The sequence below is a fragment of the Talpa europaea genome (assembly GCF_964194135.1).
Source record: "Talpa europaea genome assembly, chromosome: 9".
NCBI lineage: Eukaryota > Metazoa > Chordata > Mammalia > Eulipotyphla > Talpidae > Talpa > Talpa europaea.
This window is the reverse complement of record NC_140076.1, coordinates 65,794,895-65,813,765: the sequence shown is the minus strand read 5'-3', so window position 1 is coordinate 65,813,765 and position 18,871 is coordinate 65,794,895. Positions and strand designations below refer to the sequence as shown.

General features: G+C 49.1%; 1 protein-coding gene across 1 annotated transcript in view; it reads right to left on the bottom strand.

Annotated features, from left to right (window-relative positions):
• ERGIC1 (endoplasmic reticulum-golgi intermediate compartment 1) overlaps positions 1–12,441 on the bottom strand; it is a gene marked incomplete at both ends in the record, with an annotated part of 107,472 nt that extends 95,031 nt beyond the window's left edge. The window contains one exon of the mRNA XM_084242366.1: positions 12,422–12,441. Coding sequence (XP_084098492.1) covers positions 12,422–12,441 — 20 coding nt within the window. The remainder of the gene's footprint in view (positions 1–12,421) is intronic.
• Positions 12,442–18,871: the final 6,430 nt, after the last annotated feature.

Genomic DNA, 18,871 nt, shown 5'->3' with positions numbered 1-18,871 from the left:
TCTCACCACCACATCTCTGGCCTATACCCCAGTTCTTCTACGCAAAAATAAATAAAATCTTTTTTCAAAAAAAAAAAAAGACACGCTACAAGGCATTTCAGCAGCTGGCTGTCTGCTACTCTGCAGAAGGACCAGTTTCCAGTAATAAGAGTGGGGATCTCAGACCAATGAGGAGCTCTGGTGGCAGAGGAGGGGCTGGCAAACACTGCCTTAGCCTGGTGCTGAAGGTCAACACCAGCAGTGATGTCACATGGACGTCAGGTAGCTCTGACGGGATGCGCTGAGATGGGCATTCTGCCCATGACATGGCCCAGACAAACTCAGACTAGGGGACATTCTATGGGACAAGGGACAGTGCTCCTCAAGGCTGCCAAGGCCATGAAGAAAAAGGGAAGGCTGAGGAATGATCCCCAACCAGAGGAGATTGGGGAGACAGGATTGCTGAATGCAATAATGCAATATGGGACCATGGATTGAATCCTGGAGCAGTAAAAGTACATTGGAGGAAACAGGTGAAATTCAAATGAGTCTGGAGGTTAATGACAATGCACCAATGTCAGTTTCTTAGTTGTGACACACACAGTAACATATGGTGTGGGCTATGGTGAAAACTGGATGGGGTATCTCTACTCTCTTCACAACTTTTCTGTAAATCTAAATTATTCCAAAATAAGTTTATTTGAGAGAGAGGGTCAGAAGCAAAATATCAAAACTAACACATATAAGTGTCATAAGGTAGAGGTGGGGGAGGGCAGGGGCAGGAGCTTTCTGTTAGGCTTGTAGCAATATCCCCACAGCTTCTAGAATAGCACCTGGCATAAGTAGGTCCTTAATAAGTATGTTCAATGAACAAGGATTCCACCAGACAGCCCAATTCTAGCCTGCTGATAGGGGCTCCAGAGGCCAGCAATAGGGCAAGATGACCAGCCCCTTGCCCCCACAGGAATGCTGCACCATGCCCCTCAGCAGGGACTTGGCAGTAATCTGCCCACAGTGCACACAGTGACAAGAAATGGTCACCCAAGCTAGCCTCCTCTCCAGTGACCTAGAGGTCCCCCCAAAGCTTCCATGGCAACAATCTGTAAACTTGACTGAACAGCTGATATCAGGGATATTCATGCAGCAGCTCTAAGAAAATCAAGGCAAAAGCTGCCCTCCAGGCAGAAAGTGTGGTTAGGAAAGCTGACTCTGGTATCACACACAAATGCTCAACTCCCATCCAGGTCACCTGCGGTCTGTGTGCCCTTGGCCAGTCCTGTCCCCTCCCTGTGACTCCTCTAACAACCAGTCCTGACTGATGTGTGGATGAATTGAGGGATCCAAGAAAGGCCTCCAGTCTGGTGCTGACAAATGGACCTTAGCAAAGCCCTAGGTCACCTGAAAGAGACACTCCAGGGGCCACAGCATTAAAGGAGCAGGAGGAAGGGACTGTCACCCAAATTGGACTTTGGCCAGTCCAGGTCAGCTGAAGAGGGAAGTTAGGTCCAGCAGCAGGGCTGGCAGTGCCATTCAGAGGAGGGGACAGGATTTGGCTGCAAGCTCCTTGGACAGGAGCCCGGACTGGCAGGAGAAATGAGGCCCCAAGGCTGCTTCCTCCCAAAATGGCTTAACTGTGGGTCTCTCACTCTGCCTCCTATGCCAAGTCTACACCAACCAGCCACCACCCGTGTCTGGGGACGCTGCCCCAAGTCCTGGCCGCCCGGCCAGCCTGTACTGGTCACACTAGGAAGTGGGACACAGAGGCTGCATGCTACCAGCAAATCATCAGCCCTCAGAGGCTTTGATTTGGCCCAGCATGATGTTTGACAAAAATAACTGGAAGCAGTTAGTAGACATTTTCACACAATTTATAAGACTTTCATCGTTTCCTAAAAGCTTGGGGAACCAGTGGGGCAACATGAGGCAGAACTACACTGGAGCTGGCCCCTCTGGGGGGAGGGGGGCACCTAGAGACACACCCACCCAGGGACCTGCCTAGGCCCTGGAGGCATCTGGAAGCCTGACGTTGGGGACCAGCTGTCTCTGTGTGGGTGCCGCTCAGAGAGGATGTCCATCTCTACCTGACAGCTCTTTTCAGATGAACACATCACTGGTCCTGTGAACCTGAGTGTCCTAGTACCCTCTGCTGGGGGTTATTGGGACTCTAGGAGGAGGATGGGGCACTGCAGGCGAGGCCAGGAGGAAGGAGATGACTCCCTTTTCTTTTTTTTTTTTTTTGTTTTGTTTATACATGCACTGGGTACAGTCAGAAGCGCGGGAGGGTGAGAGAATTCACCAGAGCCAGAGCAGGGAGCAGAGCAGGCAGAAGGACCGAAGTACACTGCTGAGGGGAGCAGCGGGCGGCAGGAGAGGTCTGCGCGCCATGTGGGACCCTCCTCCAGTGGCTGGGGAGCAGCTGGGGATCGAACCGGCGCCGCAGAGGCTGCAGGCAGGTTCGCAACCCAGCGCTCAACCGCTGCGCCACCGGGGAGGCCCCGAGATGACTCCCTTTTCTAACTAAAGACACTAGTTTCACATTCTACATGAACTCATCTCACCTTCACGGACCCCACAAGGAAAGGCACCCTGATTTTCATATGAAGAAAGCTGAGGTTCACAGAGGCACAGCTTCTTATCCAGGGCCCCATGCTAGATGTGAGGGATTCAAATCCAGATGGGTTGCTGGGTTGTTGAGGGTCTCTCCCAAGGGTGGTCTGCCCATCTGCTTCAGGGGAGCACTGCCACCAGTTCTTGGGGTGGGGGTTCAAGATGGAGAAAAACATCCTGCAATGTGGCCCACCACAGAGTACTTCCCCCTGAAGACTTGGAGCCAATACCATGAACATACCTGGACATACCACGAACATACTCTGAGGTCTAGGCAGACATCAAAAGAGACCCAATACCACCAGGGTTCCCCTAGGTTCCCCAGAGATTTCTTGGCTAAATTCTGTATGTCAGTGGTTCCTGGAGGGGCGAGAAGACTTGGAAGAGAATCACTCACATTGACAATGACAGCATCTGGATGAAGCACCCGGGCTCTGGAATCACAATTCTGAGTTCAAGCCCCAATCCTCCCCCTCCCAGCCCTGAGCATTAGCTTCCTGTTTTCAAATTTAATTAATAAAGGGAATAAATAAGAGTCAAAAGCCAACCTACTGACAAGGGGAAAGTATCTGTGAGCCATATTTCTGAAGAGGGGTTAAAATCCCAAATCACTAATCATGATGGAAGTGCAAATCAAAACTACAGTGAGATTATCACCCCACACCTATTAATGTGGCCATTACCAACAAGACAAAGGATAATTAGTGTTGGCCAGAATGTGGGGAAATGAACCCTTGGTGAAAACGTATATGGTACAGTTGCTACCAGAAACGGTATGGACTTTCCTCAAAAAATTTAAAATATACCTTGCAGACACTGCCACCACCAGACTGCCCACATCTCACAGCCACGGTGGACCCTACCATATTTGACATCGCTGTTGGTGTGAGCCCTTGGGCCATGTCTCCTTCCAGCTATTTGTGGATGAAATTCCAAAGACAGCAGAAAACTTTCATGCTCTGAGCACTGAGGAGAAAGGATTTGGTTATAAAGATTCCTGCTTTCACACAATCATTCCAGGATTTATGTGCCAGGGTAGTGACTTCACCAGCCACAATGGCAATGGCAGCAAATCCATCTATGGGGAGAAGTTAGATGATAAGAATTTTATCCTGGAGCATATAAGTCCCTGGAATCTTGTCTATGGCAAGATCTTGTCTATGCTGCACCCAATACAAATGGTTCCCAGGTTTTCATCTGCACTGCCAAGACTGAGTGGTCTTTGGCAAGGTGAAGGAGGGCATGAATATCGTGGAAACCATGGAGCTTTGGTTCCAGAAATGGCAAGATCAGATCACTGCTGCTGACTGTGGACAAATCCAGTAAATTTGACTTGTGTTTTATAGGAGTCCAGCTCTGATGAACAGGGTTGAGAGAGGAATTTGATTGAACCAAAGAAATAAAGAAATGACAGGCATAAAATAGGTTTAAAAGAAGCGCGACCCAGGGGACCTATGGCCTCTTATTTGTGTTCAAGCCTCCTGAGTGCCCCCCGCAGCTCATTTCTTTTGATATAAGCAGCCCCTCTCCCTCAGATTAGTTACTAGACAATGAAGCATTTTCTTAGCATTTGGCCTTGTCCAGGCACAGATTCACGCCAAGGTTCTGCGCTACCAGATTATTCTTTTTCTAATCTAGTTTCTTTTTCTAATCTAGACATAGTTTCTCACAGACACAAGAAAAAACATCCCGATCTGTACATGGGCCAGTCTTTTGACGCGAGCGGATCCGTCTTTCAGCCATGACCAGTCTTCTAGCCACGGACCTTAATGTTTTCCATGTCTTGGCACTGTATGCCTTAGAGGGTCTCCAACAGTGTTTTATCTTTAAAAAAAAAAAAAAAAAAGATTTACTTTATTTATTTATGCATACAAGAGCTGGGGTGTAGGCCAGAGATGTGGGGGTGGGGAGGAGTGTGAGAGGATTCACCAGAGTCATAGTGGGGAGCAGAACACTGCTGAGGGGAGCAGCAGGCGAGACAGGAGAGGTGTGCTGCGCCATGTGGGTCAGCTCCCTGGACAGAGTTCAAACTTGCAATGCGGTGGCTGCCAACAGCTTCAGAGTGCTGAGACTCAAGCCCTTGTGTCACCAGGGAGGCCCCAATTTGTGTTTTATCTTAACCGCCAGACCATTCCTTCTGAAGCTCCAGAGAGTACCCCGTCACCCCTATCTGCTCAAAATAAGCTAGAATCTTTATGCTTGCTCTATAGTTCTTTGGGCTCCATATTTTCCTTATCCCCTTCCAAGTCTAGCTGGACTGCAGAGTTAAGTTTATAATTATGAAATAAACAAACAACAATTTAAAATAGAATATGATAGAGGAATTCCATGACTGGGTATTTATCCAAAATAGTTAAAATAAAGATCTTGAAGAGATATTGCACTCCCAGGGTCACTGCAGCATTATTTACAATAGCCAAGATGTGGAAACAACCTCAATGCCCGTGGATGGATGACTGGATAAAGAAAAAGTATACATACAATGGAATATTACATACAATGGAATATTACTCAGCTTTGAAAAAAGGAGGCAACAACACAGATGAACCTGGAGAACATTATGCTAAATGAAATAAGCCAATCTCAGAGGGACAAATGAAATACTGCCTGATTCCATTTAAAGGTAACATCTGCAGTAGTCAAATCCAAGCAGCAGAGGGTTGAATGGTAGGTGCTAGTGTTGGGGGAAGGGGAAATGGGGAGTTGCTATGCACAGGTATCAAGTTTCAGTTATGCAATAAGAATAAGCTGTAAAGAGCTGCTGCACAGCACCGTACCATAGTTATCAACACTGTGGTGCACTTAAAAATTTGTTAAAAGGGTAGATCTCATCTTAAGTGTTACCACAATTAAAAAATTGAACAGAGGGCCTCCCCGGTGGCGCAGCTGTTGAGCGCTGGGTTGTGAAGCTGCCCTCGGCCTCTGAGGCGCCGGTTCGATCCCTGGCTGCTCCCTGGCCACCGGAGGTGGGTCCCGCATGGCGCGCAGACCTCTCCTGCGCCCTGCTGCTCCCCTCAGCAGTGTGCTTCGGTCCTTCTGCCTGTTCTGCTCCCTGCTCTGGCTCTGGTGAGTTCTCTCACCCTCCCGCACTTCTGACTGTACCCAGTGCTTGTATAAATAAAAAAATAAAATAAATCTTTAAAAAAAAAAAATTGAACAGACTGATTAGAAAGCAATAACATGAGTTTCTTGGGATGGTAGGACTGTTCTGTATCTAGATTGTGGGATCATAATATATCTTAATTTTCTTTATTTTATTTTTTAAAGATTTATTTTATTTAATTATGCATGCAAGAGCTGGGGTGTAGGCCAGAGAGGTGGGGGATGGTGGGAGGGGGTTAGAGGATTCACCAGAGACAGAGTGGGGAGCAGAACAGGCAGAATGGCTGAAATACACTGCTGAGGGGAGCAGCTTGCGAGACGGGAGAGGTCTGCTGCACCAAGTGGGCAGCTCCCTGGCTGGGGCTCAAACTTGTGCCACAGTGGCTGCTGACAGCTTCACAGTGCTAAGACTTAACCCCTCGTATCACCAGGGAAGCCCCAATATGTTTTAATCTTCATAGAAGAATCCATCCTCCCAAAAATCAAATTTACTGTATGTTAATTTAAAAAATAAAGAAAATTAATTACTAATAACCATATCTATCTCATAGGGCTGATGTGACTTCTAAATCCAAAGACATGCCCAGTAGTGCTCAACGCAGGACAATCTGACAGACAGTATGATTAGCATGACTTCCTTTCCCCCTCCAAAGAGCTTCAAGACCCAGATGGGAATTTGAGAGAATAGGCCACTGGGACACCAGCACCCATATTTCAGGGCCCTGTCTAATAACAGCCACGCCTTTCATCTTGAACAAGGATTCCACTTTTGGGATAAACAGAACACTCAGTCCATTTCCAGCACATTTTGCTTCCTGTCCAGCCATGCTGCCAGGTAGGTTCTAGGTATGCACAGTCCCCAGGGGCCTTCCATGTGGGCCAGCATCTCTAAGGGTTAACTGTCCTGGGTATACAACAGGAATAACACCCACTCAGAGGGTGAGGAGGCTTGTAAAGACCCTGTGTCTCCTCTAGCTCTAGCCAGCACAGGGAACCCTGAGTTCCTCCTGCTTCTCCCAAGGGTAGTCTTTTAAAAAATCAGGACACAGTAGCATTGGGGTTTTCTTCCTGTCCTGTACTTTTGCTGCACATGCAACCAATGCAATTAAGATGCATATTAAGATGTAAACGTTGACAATTAGGCGAGTGATCATTTCCTTAAAGGATCAATTACGGCTGAGTTTCCCAAACTATTCTTTTTTAAAGATTTATTTATGCATACAAGAACTGGGGTACAGGCCAGAGGTGTGGGGGTGAGAGCCTTCACCAGAGACAGGGTAGGGAACAGAACAGGCAGACTGACTGAAATACACTGCTGAGGGGAGCAGTGGGCAAGTCAGGAGAGGTCTGCTGCACCATGTGGGTAGCTCCCTGGCCGGGGATCAAACTCGTGCTGCAGTGGCTGCGTATAGCTTCATAGGTTGCATCTTAACTCCTTGCACCACCAGGGAGGCCCCCCAAAACTACATTCTGAAAGATGGTACTGGGTGCTCTATAAGGTGGCTTAGACAATAAATTTGGTAAAGTGGAGCTGAACCAAGTGACAATGGTTCTTTCTTTGCTGGACTTCTCAGAGCCTTCAGTGAGTTAACACATGAATCTCCAAGTGGGGGGAACAAATAGAGGAGTGCAGGCAGGGGATCTAGGTCAAGTTGGTTAACAGAGCTAGGCTTTGTCGACCTTACTATGCATCCAAACTACCTGAGCATTGTGTTAAAGTAGATTCAGAATTGGAACACTGAGATGATGCTTTCCAGCAGAATCCCAGGTCCCTGACTTGGGACCATACACTGAAAAGCAAGACCATCAATGGAAAGGTAAGACCCCTTCCCCCCAACTCTTGCTGCTCCCCCGACTATTTCACTGATGAGGAACAGTCATAGAGCAAGAAATGGGTTTGTTAAAGGTCATGTAGGAGTGACAGGTGGAGTCAAATCTGTTCCACAAGTAGAGAGCAATGCTTCTCAGTCTTGGTTGTGCAAGGCATCACGTGAAGGTCTTCAAAGCATACTGATAGCTGGGTGCTTCACCCTTAGATCCTGATTGCTGGAGTGAGTTTGGGAGTTTGTTAGACTCCTGCAGTGATCACAATGCACAGTTCAAGGCTGAAGTTCACTTACAGAGATAAGCCTCACCCCAAACGCCCTACCTGCCTCTCCAACGCCTGATGAAAACCACGTAGCAGCAACTCTGAAGCAAAATATAAAAGAATTACCACATGGGGACAAGAGTGTAAGGAGGCCACAGCTGGCAGAAGACCTGTCGCCAGCTACTATGGCATTACTGTTAGGAACCCAAACTGCCTTGGGAGGGATGATTTTCCATCTCATTCTATGTCCAGGGAAGCAGGTGGGCTTCTGTGCGCATGCTTAAAAGTCCCAGTGGTTAAAGTGGGAAACCTGGCACCTGCAGGCAAGATGCTCTAAGTCCGGGTGCGCCAGTTAAAGGTCTTTAAAGACAATTTCAGAGACCCCATGAGGTTTTTTTTTATAAAAAAAAAAAAAATGACTTTAAGCTTTTTAGTGACCACTGATGGGATTAGGGATGAGCAAGACAATGAATTCAGCTGACTCTGAATTTAGTGATTGAAAGGGGAAGCTTTTTTTAGGGACAAGACTAAGGCACAAGGGGGCTCTGGAGCCACATGGCAGCCTTCCAAGCCATACCTGCTGCAGCCCTGCCATCTCCTCCCTCGGCTATACCTCCACCAGCTCATCTGGAAACTGGGATGACAACAGTGCCTGGCATATATGGTGATTGGGGGATTAAATGAGCTGATAGATGGAGGATCCTTAAAACAGGGTTGGGTCCCAGTAAGTACTCAATAAACTCAAAATACTAGTTTTTCACATTATTTTCCCTCATGCTTAATCTTTCCTTTCCTTTCTTTCCTTTTTTTTTTTGACCTGAGTCCATCCCAGTCCCAGTAGTGAGTGGGGCTTAGCTCAGTGTAAGGAGTTGGATGGGGAGGGGCTACCGGCCCTGAGGGAGGCAACGGAGGAATTCAGACCATCCTCCGTGCAATAGGCCCCATATGAAGGCTGAAACCAGGGGATAAAAAAGCCAGGTCACATTTAGAGTTTGCTCAAAGGTGCTTGAGGAGGTCTGGGGCCTCCTGGAGGGAGAGTCCACTGGAAGGCAAGTATGGGAGGCACTGGATCCACATACTGTGGCAGGGTGGCCCACAGGTGGACCAGCCGTGCGGTCAGCCACATAGGCCCTGGCTTACAGGGGTCCATGCTCGGCAGAATGATCTGGCTGTCACTTCTGAAATTCCTCAAGCTTTTCCAGCCCACAGTTGTGTGTCTTCATTTTGCACCGAACCCCACAAATGATGTACCAGTGCTTTTACAGGGACATTTCACCTTCCAGGCACTACATCTTCCCTAGCAGGTGAGTCAGTGAGGGTTACCACTCCTTCTTTAAAATCAGGAAACTGAGGCTGAGCATAAGTCAGCCGTCCCTGGGCAGTTGTCAACTGTCCTACTAGTCAGTGGCAAGGCTGCAGCACACCCTAGGTCTTGGGCTTTCAACCTGGGGGTACTGACACCAAGGGGGAGCAGCAACCTCCTGCCTCCCCAAAAGCAGTGCTCAGGCCCTCCTGAGCTGGGCTGCAGGAACTGCCTGCACCCCCCCTTCCCAGACTGGGCGAGAGGCAACAGGTGCTACTGGCCCCTGCCAGCCGGAACTGGGTCCGGTCAGGGCCAACACCCACGGATCTGGGTCACAAGGCCAGTTCCACAATGGCACGTCTAACTACTAATGAAACAACTCAACAGTCACAAAGCAAACACAAGTAATCAGTGAGAACCAGGACTGCTCCTCTGTACTCTGCCTCCTTCCCTACCCCCTGTTTAGAGAGAGCAAGTTCAAAAATGAAGGGTGAAAACTCCCCATCATGAGCTGAAGATCTGCCCTCTAAAAGGAAGAGCTGGCCTATCAATTCGCACCATGCTTTTGACTTCTCTGACAGTGAGAGGCAAGAGTTTGGCCCAGGCACTGTTCTGGGCAGCTGATACAAATCTTTTGCCCTAAGGAGCTCCTGTTTTAATGGGAGGGAGAAGGAGAATAAACACAGTAATTAAGTGAATTCTACAGTGTCTTCGAGGAAATAAGACACATCATAAAAACAGTAGCCAAAAGGTACTGGGTGCTTACTCTGAGTCTAACTGCTTCACACGCTGTCTCACCAGTCTTCTCAGCTATGGGCACTGATGGCACCCCCAGGTCACAGACTGGAAAACCCACAAGACGCAAGCTGCACAAGACCCCACAGGCAGCAAAAGAATGGGCAAGATGTTGCTCTTTCTCCCCCTTCAGATTTGTTTGAAGGAGAGCAAAACAAGCAGGAAGCTTGATTTTCCCTGGCCTTATACTGGAGAGGGACCATCACAGGTTCATCCCTCCTACCGTCCTCAGTTGTCAGGTCTTCAGAGACCCAACTGGGTCATTGGAACCTCCCAGCTATCCCTTTTCTCCCAGAACTAAGGCTTTGGAGCTAACAGACCCAAGTTCAAATCCTGCCCATGCTAGTTCACCAACATAGGGCCCTGAGCAAACAGCTTCCACCAGGCAGTCTGCCTCACCTTCATTTAAATGAAAATTAAACTCCCTCTCAGGGTGACAAGGGAACAGATGTCAAGTCTGCACCCCAAAATGCTCGATCAGAGGCGACTGTCCCACGTGTGACCCTGTTCCTGAGACTGCATAAGATATTCCCTCACCCCCTCTGGAGTACCGGGAGGGCAGGGCCATGTGTCACCCAGCTCTGCAGTGAGGGACATGTAGCAGAGGTCTGAACACAGAGTGAATGCAGGGAATGTTTGATGAATGAATCCTGCAAGGGAGGAAGGTATGTAGGATGGTCAACCTTCCTTAGAATCTGTGTCCTGGAGTTGAGAATATAAAAAGCACGTTTCCATCTATTTTCACCTTTCTGTGTGTAGCCCAAGCCCTCAAGGAATTGAGTGGATCACCTCCTCATGGTGAGGCCCCCACTGTGCTTTGACACAGCAAAGCTCAACTCAAGAAGCACCAGGTCAGGAGCTGTGGGTGACCTGGAACTCTGACGCCCCTTTGACCCAGCTCCCGTGAGGTCCAGATCAAGACCCTCTGCCATGCTTCAGCTTCATCCTCCTGAGATGGGGGATCAGGTACAGGGTGAAATGAATTAAATGACCAAAAGCAAATATCTCCCCAAGGTCAAAATCAGCAGACCCTCCCGAATCACATGGGGATGGGGAAGAAGGTGGTCTGGAACCTTTCCTACCAGCCTGGGTAAAGGGTGTCTTGGTTTGCAATAACCCTGGTCCTGTAAAGACTGGTCTAGACACTGATGCCTGCCTAAGGGCTACAGGGAAGCTAACAGAAATCTTCTTGATCAGGAAGGGTCAGGAATCTAACAGAGATCTTGATGGCACTAGGGCCCAGGACAGGCTGCAGAACCATGTCAGCCAGTGTGACAGTTCCAAGGTCAATGTCCTCTCCAGGCTTGACCCCCCCAATGTGCGACATGCTATGGCAGTCACTGGCAGGCTAGGAACTGTTCTTCCTGGAAAGGCTGTCACTTTACCCTGATTTCATTCACACCTGTAGAAAGGGAAGGAGCACATCCCTATTTTGTGCAGAACGACAATGCCCTCGTGGAGAAGTTCCTCTCCCACTCAAGCCCCTCTTCAGATTCCTAGACTACCTGGCTGTGCCAAGGCCTTCTCACACACTCAGTTCTCACAGGCAGAACTCTATCTTTAGCTCCCATCTGCAGGTGGTGAAATGAAGATGCAGAAAGGGCTCAGGGCACAGGTCCTCCAGTTAAGGGGAGGTTTGACCCCAGAGCCGTCATCTCTGACTTCTAGAATATTCTGAGCAGCTCAATAGAGAGGGAAAAGCCAGGATTCTAATCCCACTCTTCCTCAGGCTAAATAGCCCTGCTATTTTCCTCCTGCAGGACACCCAGATGTGGCTGCTTCAGGTCAGAGCACCCACTGGGGCGCCATACCTTCAAGGAAAGTCTGGTGGAGACCCCTTCCCAGGCTGGCTTCCAGAAGGCTAGTTCAGCACAAGGTGAACTGTGAGGTGGCTGGACACCACAAAGGGCCCACGGTGGTGACCACAGAAAGCCAAGGCCAAGGGCTTTCCTTATGGATGCCTCCCCCTTCCCGTTGTGCGCTCCTAACCAGGGCACTGGAGCAGACAGTCTGGGGATGGGCAGGTCTCCTGTGCTGCCTTGCCTGGGGGAGCCTCAGCACAAGGAAACCTAAAACCTTCCAGCTGCCGCCAGGCGGGATTGGGGTAGAGATTCTGGGGGTCCCAGGGGGCTCACAGGAGGTGCCCTGGACACACCTGTCAGTGGGGGGTGGGCCCAGGAAACGAAGCTCTGCAGAAAAGATTAAGGGTATGGCTGGTTTGCTCCCATCTGGAAGAGTGAGGCAATCTGCTTCTCGGCATTGGGGGAGGGGTGCGGTTTGAGATGGGGGGGCGCAGGCTGGGGAGAGGTTCGGGGGGGGGGGGGTAGGGGTGGCACGGCCCCAGGAGGTGGGTGGCTTGGCCTCTCCCTGCAAAAGAGGGCACAACCCGGCTTTGTGCGCGGCAGGGGGCCCGTGCGGGGTCCCTGGGGCCCGCCGAGGCATGCACAGGGGGGCCGCGCTGGCATGCCCGGCGGGGGGGTCCGCGGCGGGCCGGCCCCCGAGGCGCGCGCCGGGGGCTCCCGGGGGGACGTGGGCACCACACTCACCTCCTGAAGTCAAAGGGCATCGTGCCGCCGCCGAAGCCGCCGCCGGGGGTGGGAGCGCTGCAGGCCGGGCGGGCCGCCGCGCCGCGTGGGTCCCCGCCTGCTGCCAACGCCTCCCTCGGCCGCCCCGCCCCCGCCGGCGCCCCCCGCCGCTGACACCCGCCGCCGCCGCCCGCCGCCCGCCGCCGGGAAGTGACGCTCCGCGCAGCCCATTGGGCGCCGGCCGCCGCCCCCGGCCGCCCCTTCCGCTGCCCGGTTAAAGGGGCCCGAGGGCGCGGAGGAGAAGGGGCGGGCCTTGGGGGGTGCGCCCTGGGAGTCGAGGCTCTGGGAGGGGAAAGGGCTGCAGGAAAGGCTTCTGCATTCTTTCCTTCCAGCCCCCCGCTGTGTTGTCCTGCCTTCCTCTCCAGGACACAAATCCTCCGAGTTTGCATTTATAGGAGTTTCCTTGACTTGTGAAAATTAAGTGGAATGATCCAGATGTTGAGCCACGCAAGCCATCCAGCCCTGAGGAAGGGCCTGATGGATGAGAGAGGCCAGGCGAGTCTAAATTTGCGAAGTGGACCCACCACTCCCCTGCTGTGCCTCTTTGGTAATGGTTCTTTTTTTTTTTTTAAGATTTATTTATTCATGCATACGAGAACTGGGGTGCAGGCCAGAAGTTTGGGGGTGAGAGGATTCACCAGAGACAGAGTGGGGAGCAGAACGGGCAGATTGACTGAAATGCACTGCTGAGGGGAGCAGCGGGCGAGTCAGGAGAGGTCTGCTGCGCCATGTGTGTTTCTCCCTGGCCTGGGATCGAACTCGTGTTGCAGTGGCTGCGGATAGCTTCATAGGTTACATCTTAACCCCTTGCGCCACCAGGGAGCCCCTCTTTGGTGAAGATTCTTGACTTTTCTGAGCACCTACCACTTTCCTGTGCACAAAGAGGAGGATGACTCCTCCTCAGGGTCATGAGAAACTTGGGAGGCTGGCCCAGTGCCGTGTGGCTCAATCACCCAACACTGTTGTGGTTGGCTAGTAGCCCTCTCTGCTTCCAGCTTCCTCTGTGGTTCATTCCAAAGGTATTGGTATTGTTTGAGGACAAGGTCCACCCAGGATATGGGTTGTCTCAGAGGCAGGTGGACCTGCTCTATTACTTGAACCAGGACAAACTGTGAGCCTCAGTTTCCTCCTGTAGAATTCACAGGTAATCCAGTATCTGCCTCCTAGATCACTGGATTAGACAAGATGGGAGTCGATGTAGGAGAACAGGTTTCTGAAACACCCTGTCATGGGCCCCATCTCCAAGCTTGTGTTCAGGCTTGAAAAACCCCAGGGGAGGACAGTAGGGTCTCAGGGTAAAAAATCAGGGCCAGTGGGCAGTTTCCTCATTTATAAATAGCCGGAAATGGAACCTGTTCCCTTGGCAGGAGTCCAAATACATAGTGCCAGGTGGATCTATGTTCAATGGGCCTGACCTCCTGCTGATCACAAACATCCCCTTTTCATGCATTCATTCATTCATTCATCTGTTTATTCACCAAGGGACCTGGCACTTTGGGGAGAGAGAAAGAAATCTCAGCCTGAATTGGAAGCCTGGGAGCAGTAGGAAGAGTGAAGGGTCTTCAGTAGTCAGTCACATTTGATCTCATGTCCTCTCTCCTCAAGAAGTGATAAGCAGGGACCTGCCTGGTGGCATAGGGGTTAAGTCTCAGCAGTTATCACGCTATCACTGCTGTGGCCTGAGCTTGATCCCCAGCCAAGGAGCTAACCCACATATGGTGCAGCAGACTTCTGTCTCATCCGATGCTCCCCTCAGCAAATGTATTTCATTAAATCAACCTGTCCTGCTCCCCACTCTGTCTCTGGTGAATCCTCTCACTCCCTGCACCTCCAGCCTAGACCCCAGTTCTTGTATGCATAAATAAATTTTTTTTTTTTTTTAAGAAGTGATCTACAGGCTGGTAGTGGTCCACAGGCCACCTGCTTGGGTATCAGAGGAAATATTCTCAACCTCAACCCAGATCTGTTGAGTCAAGGGTGCATTTTGCGTGATCTCCAAGAAAGTCATTGGCACATTTAAGTTTGAGGCAGACACTGATACAGGGAGGATCTTGTTCCTGGAAGTAAATTATGGTGGAGACCTTATGGATTTGCTGTTCCTTTTGCCTGAAGGGCTTCTCATAGATCTGTTGTATGAATTACACTGATGTATATCAAAGACTTAGGACAGTGGCTGGCACGAACTACAGCAAGTCCCTCCTTATCCATATGTTCCAAGACCCCTACTGGATGCCTGAGACCTCAGATAGTATCAAATGCTATAGATACCATGTCTTTTTCTATACAAACCTATGACAGACTTTAACTTATAAATTGGGCACAGTAAGAATAGCGGCAATAACTAATAATAAATTAGAATAATTATAACAGTTCAGATAATAAGTTATGTGAATGGTCTCTCTCTCAAACTATCTTACTAGACATAATACTTTCAGACCACAGTTGACAGCAGTTAACTGAAACCATGGAAAGTAAAACTGGGTAAGGGGGGAGTACTGTAAATGCAAGACAGGATTGACTATCATGTTATTTTTGCTTTGTGATGGAGCTCCCAATTTTTGTCTGGGCTCAATGAAAGTTGCATTTCCTGGCTTTCCTTGCAGCTAATTGTGGCCATGTGACTAAGTTCTGGCCATTGAGATGTAAAGGGAAGTATCTTGGGATATGAGTGTGTCAACTTGGGATAGCCAGACTACACAATCCAATTTTCAATAGGGGTAGGCCTCCCCAAACCAATTCCCAGATACCAGCTGGGTGACTATGAATTAGCTCAATTCTAACACTATCTGCGCATACATGGTGTCAAATCACACTGACACTCAGTTAAGGACGCAGTTTCCTGCCCTAGACACTGGCTATGAGTACAAGCAGCCACCTGGACTTTGTATTGGGGTTCAGGTGATGAAGCTTGATGTGTGGGGTTCTTGGGTCCCTCTGAGAAAGAATTCAGCAGGTGTAACTGTTATTGGGCAGCCCCGATACAAAACGGGGTGCCTGACTGTGGGTCCTCACCCGCACTCTTAAAAGGACTTATCAATGCTCTACTGCAGGCACACGCGAAAGGTTAATAAAAGGTTTATTTACAAGGGAAAGGGGAAATGAGGAAATATACAGCTCAGGGAGAAAAGTTGGAGACAAAGTTTTAAATGACTCCTACCCGATCCGCCGATCAGGAATCCCAAAATGGCACTCTGAGAGCTGGCCGCAAGCCAGGAGCCGTGAAGCCAGGAGGCGAGCGATAGCCAGCCCCCCAAGGCCCATGTGTTTGGTTTTTATACCCAACCTGGCTGCTTAACTCCACCCTCAGGTCCCAGCCACCTTCTCTTTGGTGGTGACGGGATTTGTCTTTCCCAATGTCTTGATGGCTTTGGTCTGGAGTGGGGGTGGGGTCCACAAAGCCTGTATGGGATTAGCGCAGGACATCCTTTCCCCCTAACAATCCCACTCATTAGCACATGGAAAGTTTATTAAGGAAAAGGAAAAGGGAACACCTGCATAGACACAGGTGGGCAGGAGAGCTGCCTTTTGCCAGAGCATGGGATATTCTTTCATAGTGTTCTTGGATGGAATTATTGTGGAAATTATTGGGATTAGATTGGGTTGGTCTTCCGTGACCGATAATCCTCTCTGCCCCCACCTCAGATTTCTGGAAACTTCCATAGCCACTATTTAGTGTAAGATTCATTAATCATCCCTACCCCCACCACTAGTGATTGTGAGACCTTCCATCCTAAATTTTCCTACTTTCAGCTTCCATCACTTTGACCAAAGAACTACAGACTGGAGGTTCCCATGACCCCGTCCTCAGACTTCAGGTGTCCATTGCAAACCTATATGTTTGTGCTTCTGACCTACTGGTTATAAATCAGAGGTTCCCAGGACCCCCTCCTCAGGTTTCATTAATTTGCTAGAGCAGCACACAGAACTCAGGAAACCCACTAACTCACTAGATCACCAATTTATTATGTTGCCTGAAGTAGATGTCGCAATAATAGGCAGAGTTTATTAGATAACTGAAGTGAAGATTCAAACCCCGGAAGCTGACCAACACATTTTATGTAGGAACAGTGAGTTACTGGCATCAAAAAGGTAGTTGTTTATGAGGGGCGGGGCACTTCGGGTTTTCTACTGACTTACATCTTTTGATTTCCTAAGTTATCTTGACCTCAAGATACAGTGATGCTATCTGTGTGCAGAGATGGCAAGTGCTGGGGTTTAATCACTTCCTTGATTTCTAAAGTATGTTGGGTGGAAATGCAAAGATGGATACCCATTGTTTAAATCTTCTTTATCTGGCTCCCTGGTCATTAGTCAGGGTTGAAGGTTGGTTTACCTGCAGGCAACAGATTCCTGACTGGCTGCTTCACAGAACGGGAAAAGGAAGCCAGTTTTCACTTAAAAGCCTAGCCAGATAACTTTGCTCTCCTGCCTGCTTGGTCATGGAGAGGGTTTCCCAGAATATTTACATTATGTTTACAATTACCAAGGTTGTAACACAAAAACAGCCTAACGGAAGCAATACCTCGCAGAAGATATGGGGGAGGGACATGGAGCTTCCATGCTCTCTCCAAACTCACCATTCTCTCAAAATCTCCCAGAAGCTCCCTGAAGCTCCTCTCTTGGGTTTTTATAGAGGCTTTATTGCATAGATATGATTGATTAGCTCACTGACCACTGGTGATTGAGCTCACCTTCTGACCCTGCTCCCCTCCTTAGAGGTCAAAGGGGGTGGGACTGGAAATTCCCACCCAATATTAATATCTGTTTCCCTGAAAATCAGCCCCCATCGAGTGGTGTATTCCAAAAGTCATCTTCATTAGCATAGCAGCAAATCCTTTGAACACTCTCAACACTCAGGAAATTCTAAGACTTTGGGGGGAGCTGTGAAACAGGAACAGTGAATGTAGATCATACATATGTGTATGTATATATATATATATATATGTGTGTGTGTGTGTATACATTTCTTATAAATCTCAATAGTGCAGTGTATATCACCCTTTGTGTCTCTTTCACCATTTGACTGCCCAAAAATTGGTTGCCACCATCCTGGACCATGAGGTGGGGGTCATGTGGAGCAGAGCACTAAGGTAAGAGGAGCCTAGATGCCATGGCTGAGTGGCAAAGTACCAGACTTCAACATTAACCAGACATCTAAGCAAGAGGGAAATGAACAACTACCATTGTTGGACATCCTTTTCCCCCTAACACCATTACTTTGGATTTTCAGACACACCCAAACCTAATGCTCATACATCTGTCCAGTCTAGTTAATTGCTTGATTTGGTTCAAATACTACATGCAGACTAAATCATATTCCCCACTATGTGCTCACGCAACACCCATAGTTTTTCTTGGGAGACCTTGTCACAAATTGTGATTAGATCATTGTTAACTGGCTCGTGTATCTCCCCATCTTGACCGGAAGCTCTCCAGGAAATATGGCTATCTGTTTGCTTAGTTAGAGGTCCCAGCATCCAACCAGAGCCTGTATGTAGAGCCCAATCACTGTAGGTGGGGGGAGTGTAATAACTGTGTTGAAAGTTGAACAGAGCCTTCTCAGGTTGCCAATCCTCCCCTCAGAACAGAGAGGATGGGGAGGGGGCATCCACATGGGTCTGTAGGCAGACTAGGCTGCTAGTCCCAGATAAGACCTCTCCCCAGAAGACACAGAAAGGGCAGTTCCTATGCTGATCATGTGAGCTGTAGCATTATTAATCTTATGGAACCTGGGGTAGCCAGCCTCCAGTGATCCTCCTCTCCCGAAATTCTCATGCCCCTGCGTCAGGACCTCCCACAATGCATAGGGCTGACCCAGGTCAGGACTTGGCAGAAATAATGCCTTGGTTAGGTTGTAATGGATATCGAGGCTGCTAGTTAAGCTTTCCTGGATCACTGTTCTGGAGGAAATCAGCATCCTTGTCATGAAGATAGTCAAGCTCCAGTAAGAGGGGTCCATGTGGAACTAAGGCCTGAGCCATCCCAAAAGTGACTCCTTAGCTCCAGTTATGTTCAAGCTGCAGCCTCATTCCACAGCTTTACTACAGCCTCAGGCAAGCTCCTGGGACAGAACAGCCAGCTAGGTGGCTCCTCAATTCCCAAATCTCAGAAACTATGGGAGATAACAAATGTTTATTTTAAACCAGTGAGTTGTGGGTAATCAGCTATACAGCAATTGATAATTAAGATAGATTCTATCTACATTTCCCCCACTACCACCAGAACCTTCTCCTTGCCTTCCCTCACCTCACCTCCAACTGACCTACTGGAATAGAAATCCACTTCAGAGTCAAAACAACAGTCTAACTGGATGACCTGGAAGCATTGTTTAACTAGCTGGGTGTCCAAGTATGAAATGAAGGCTAATAATACGTTACTTATGGCAGGTAATCTCTAAAATTGAACACTCAA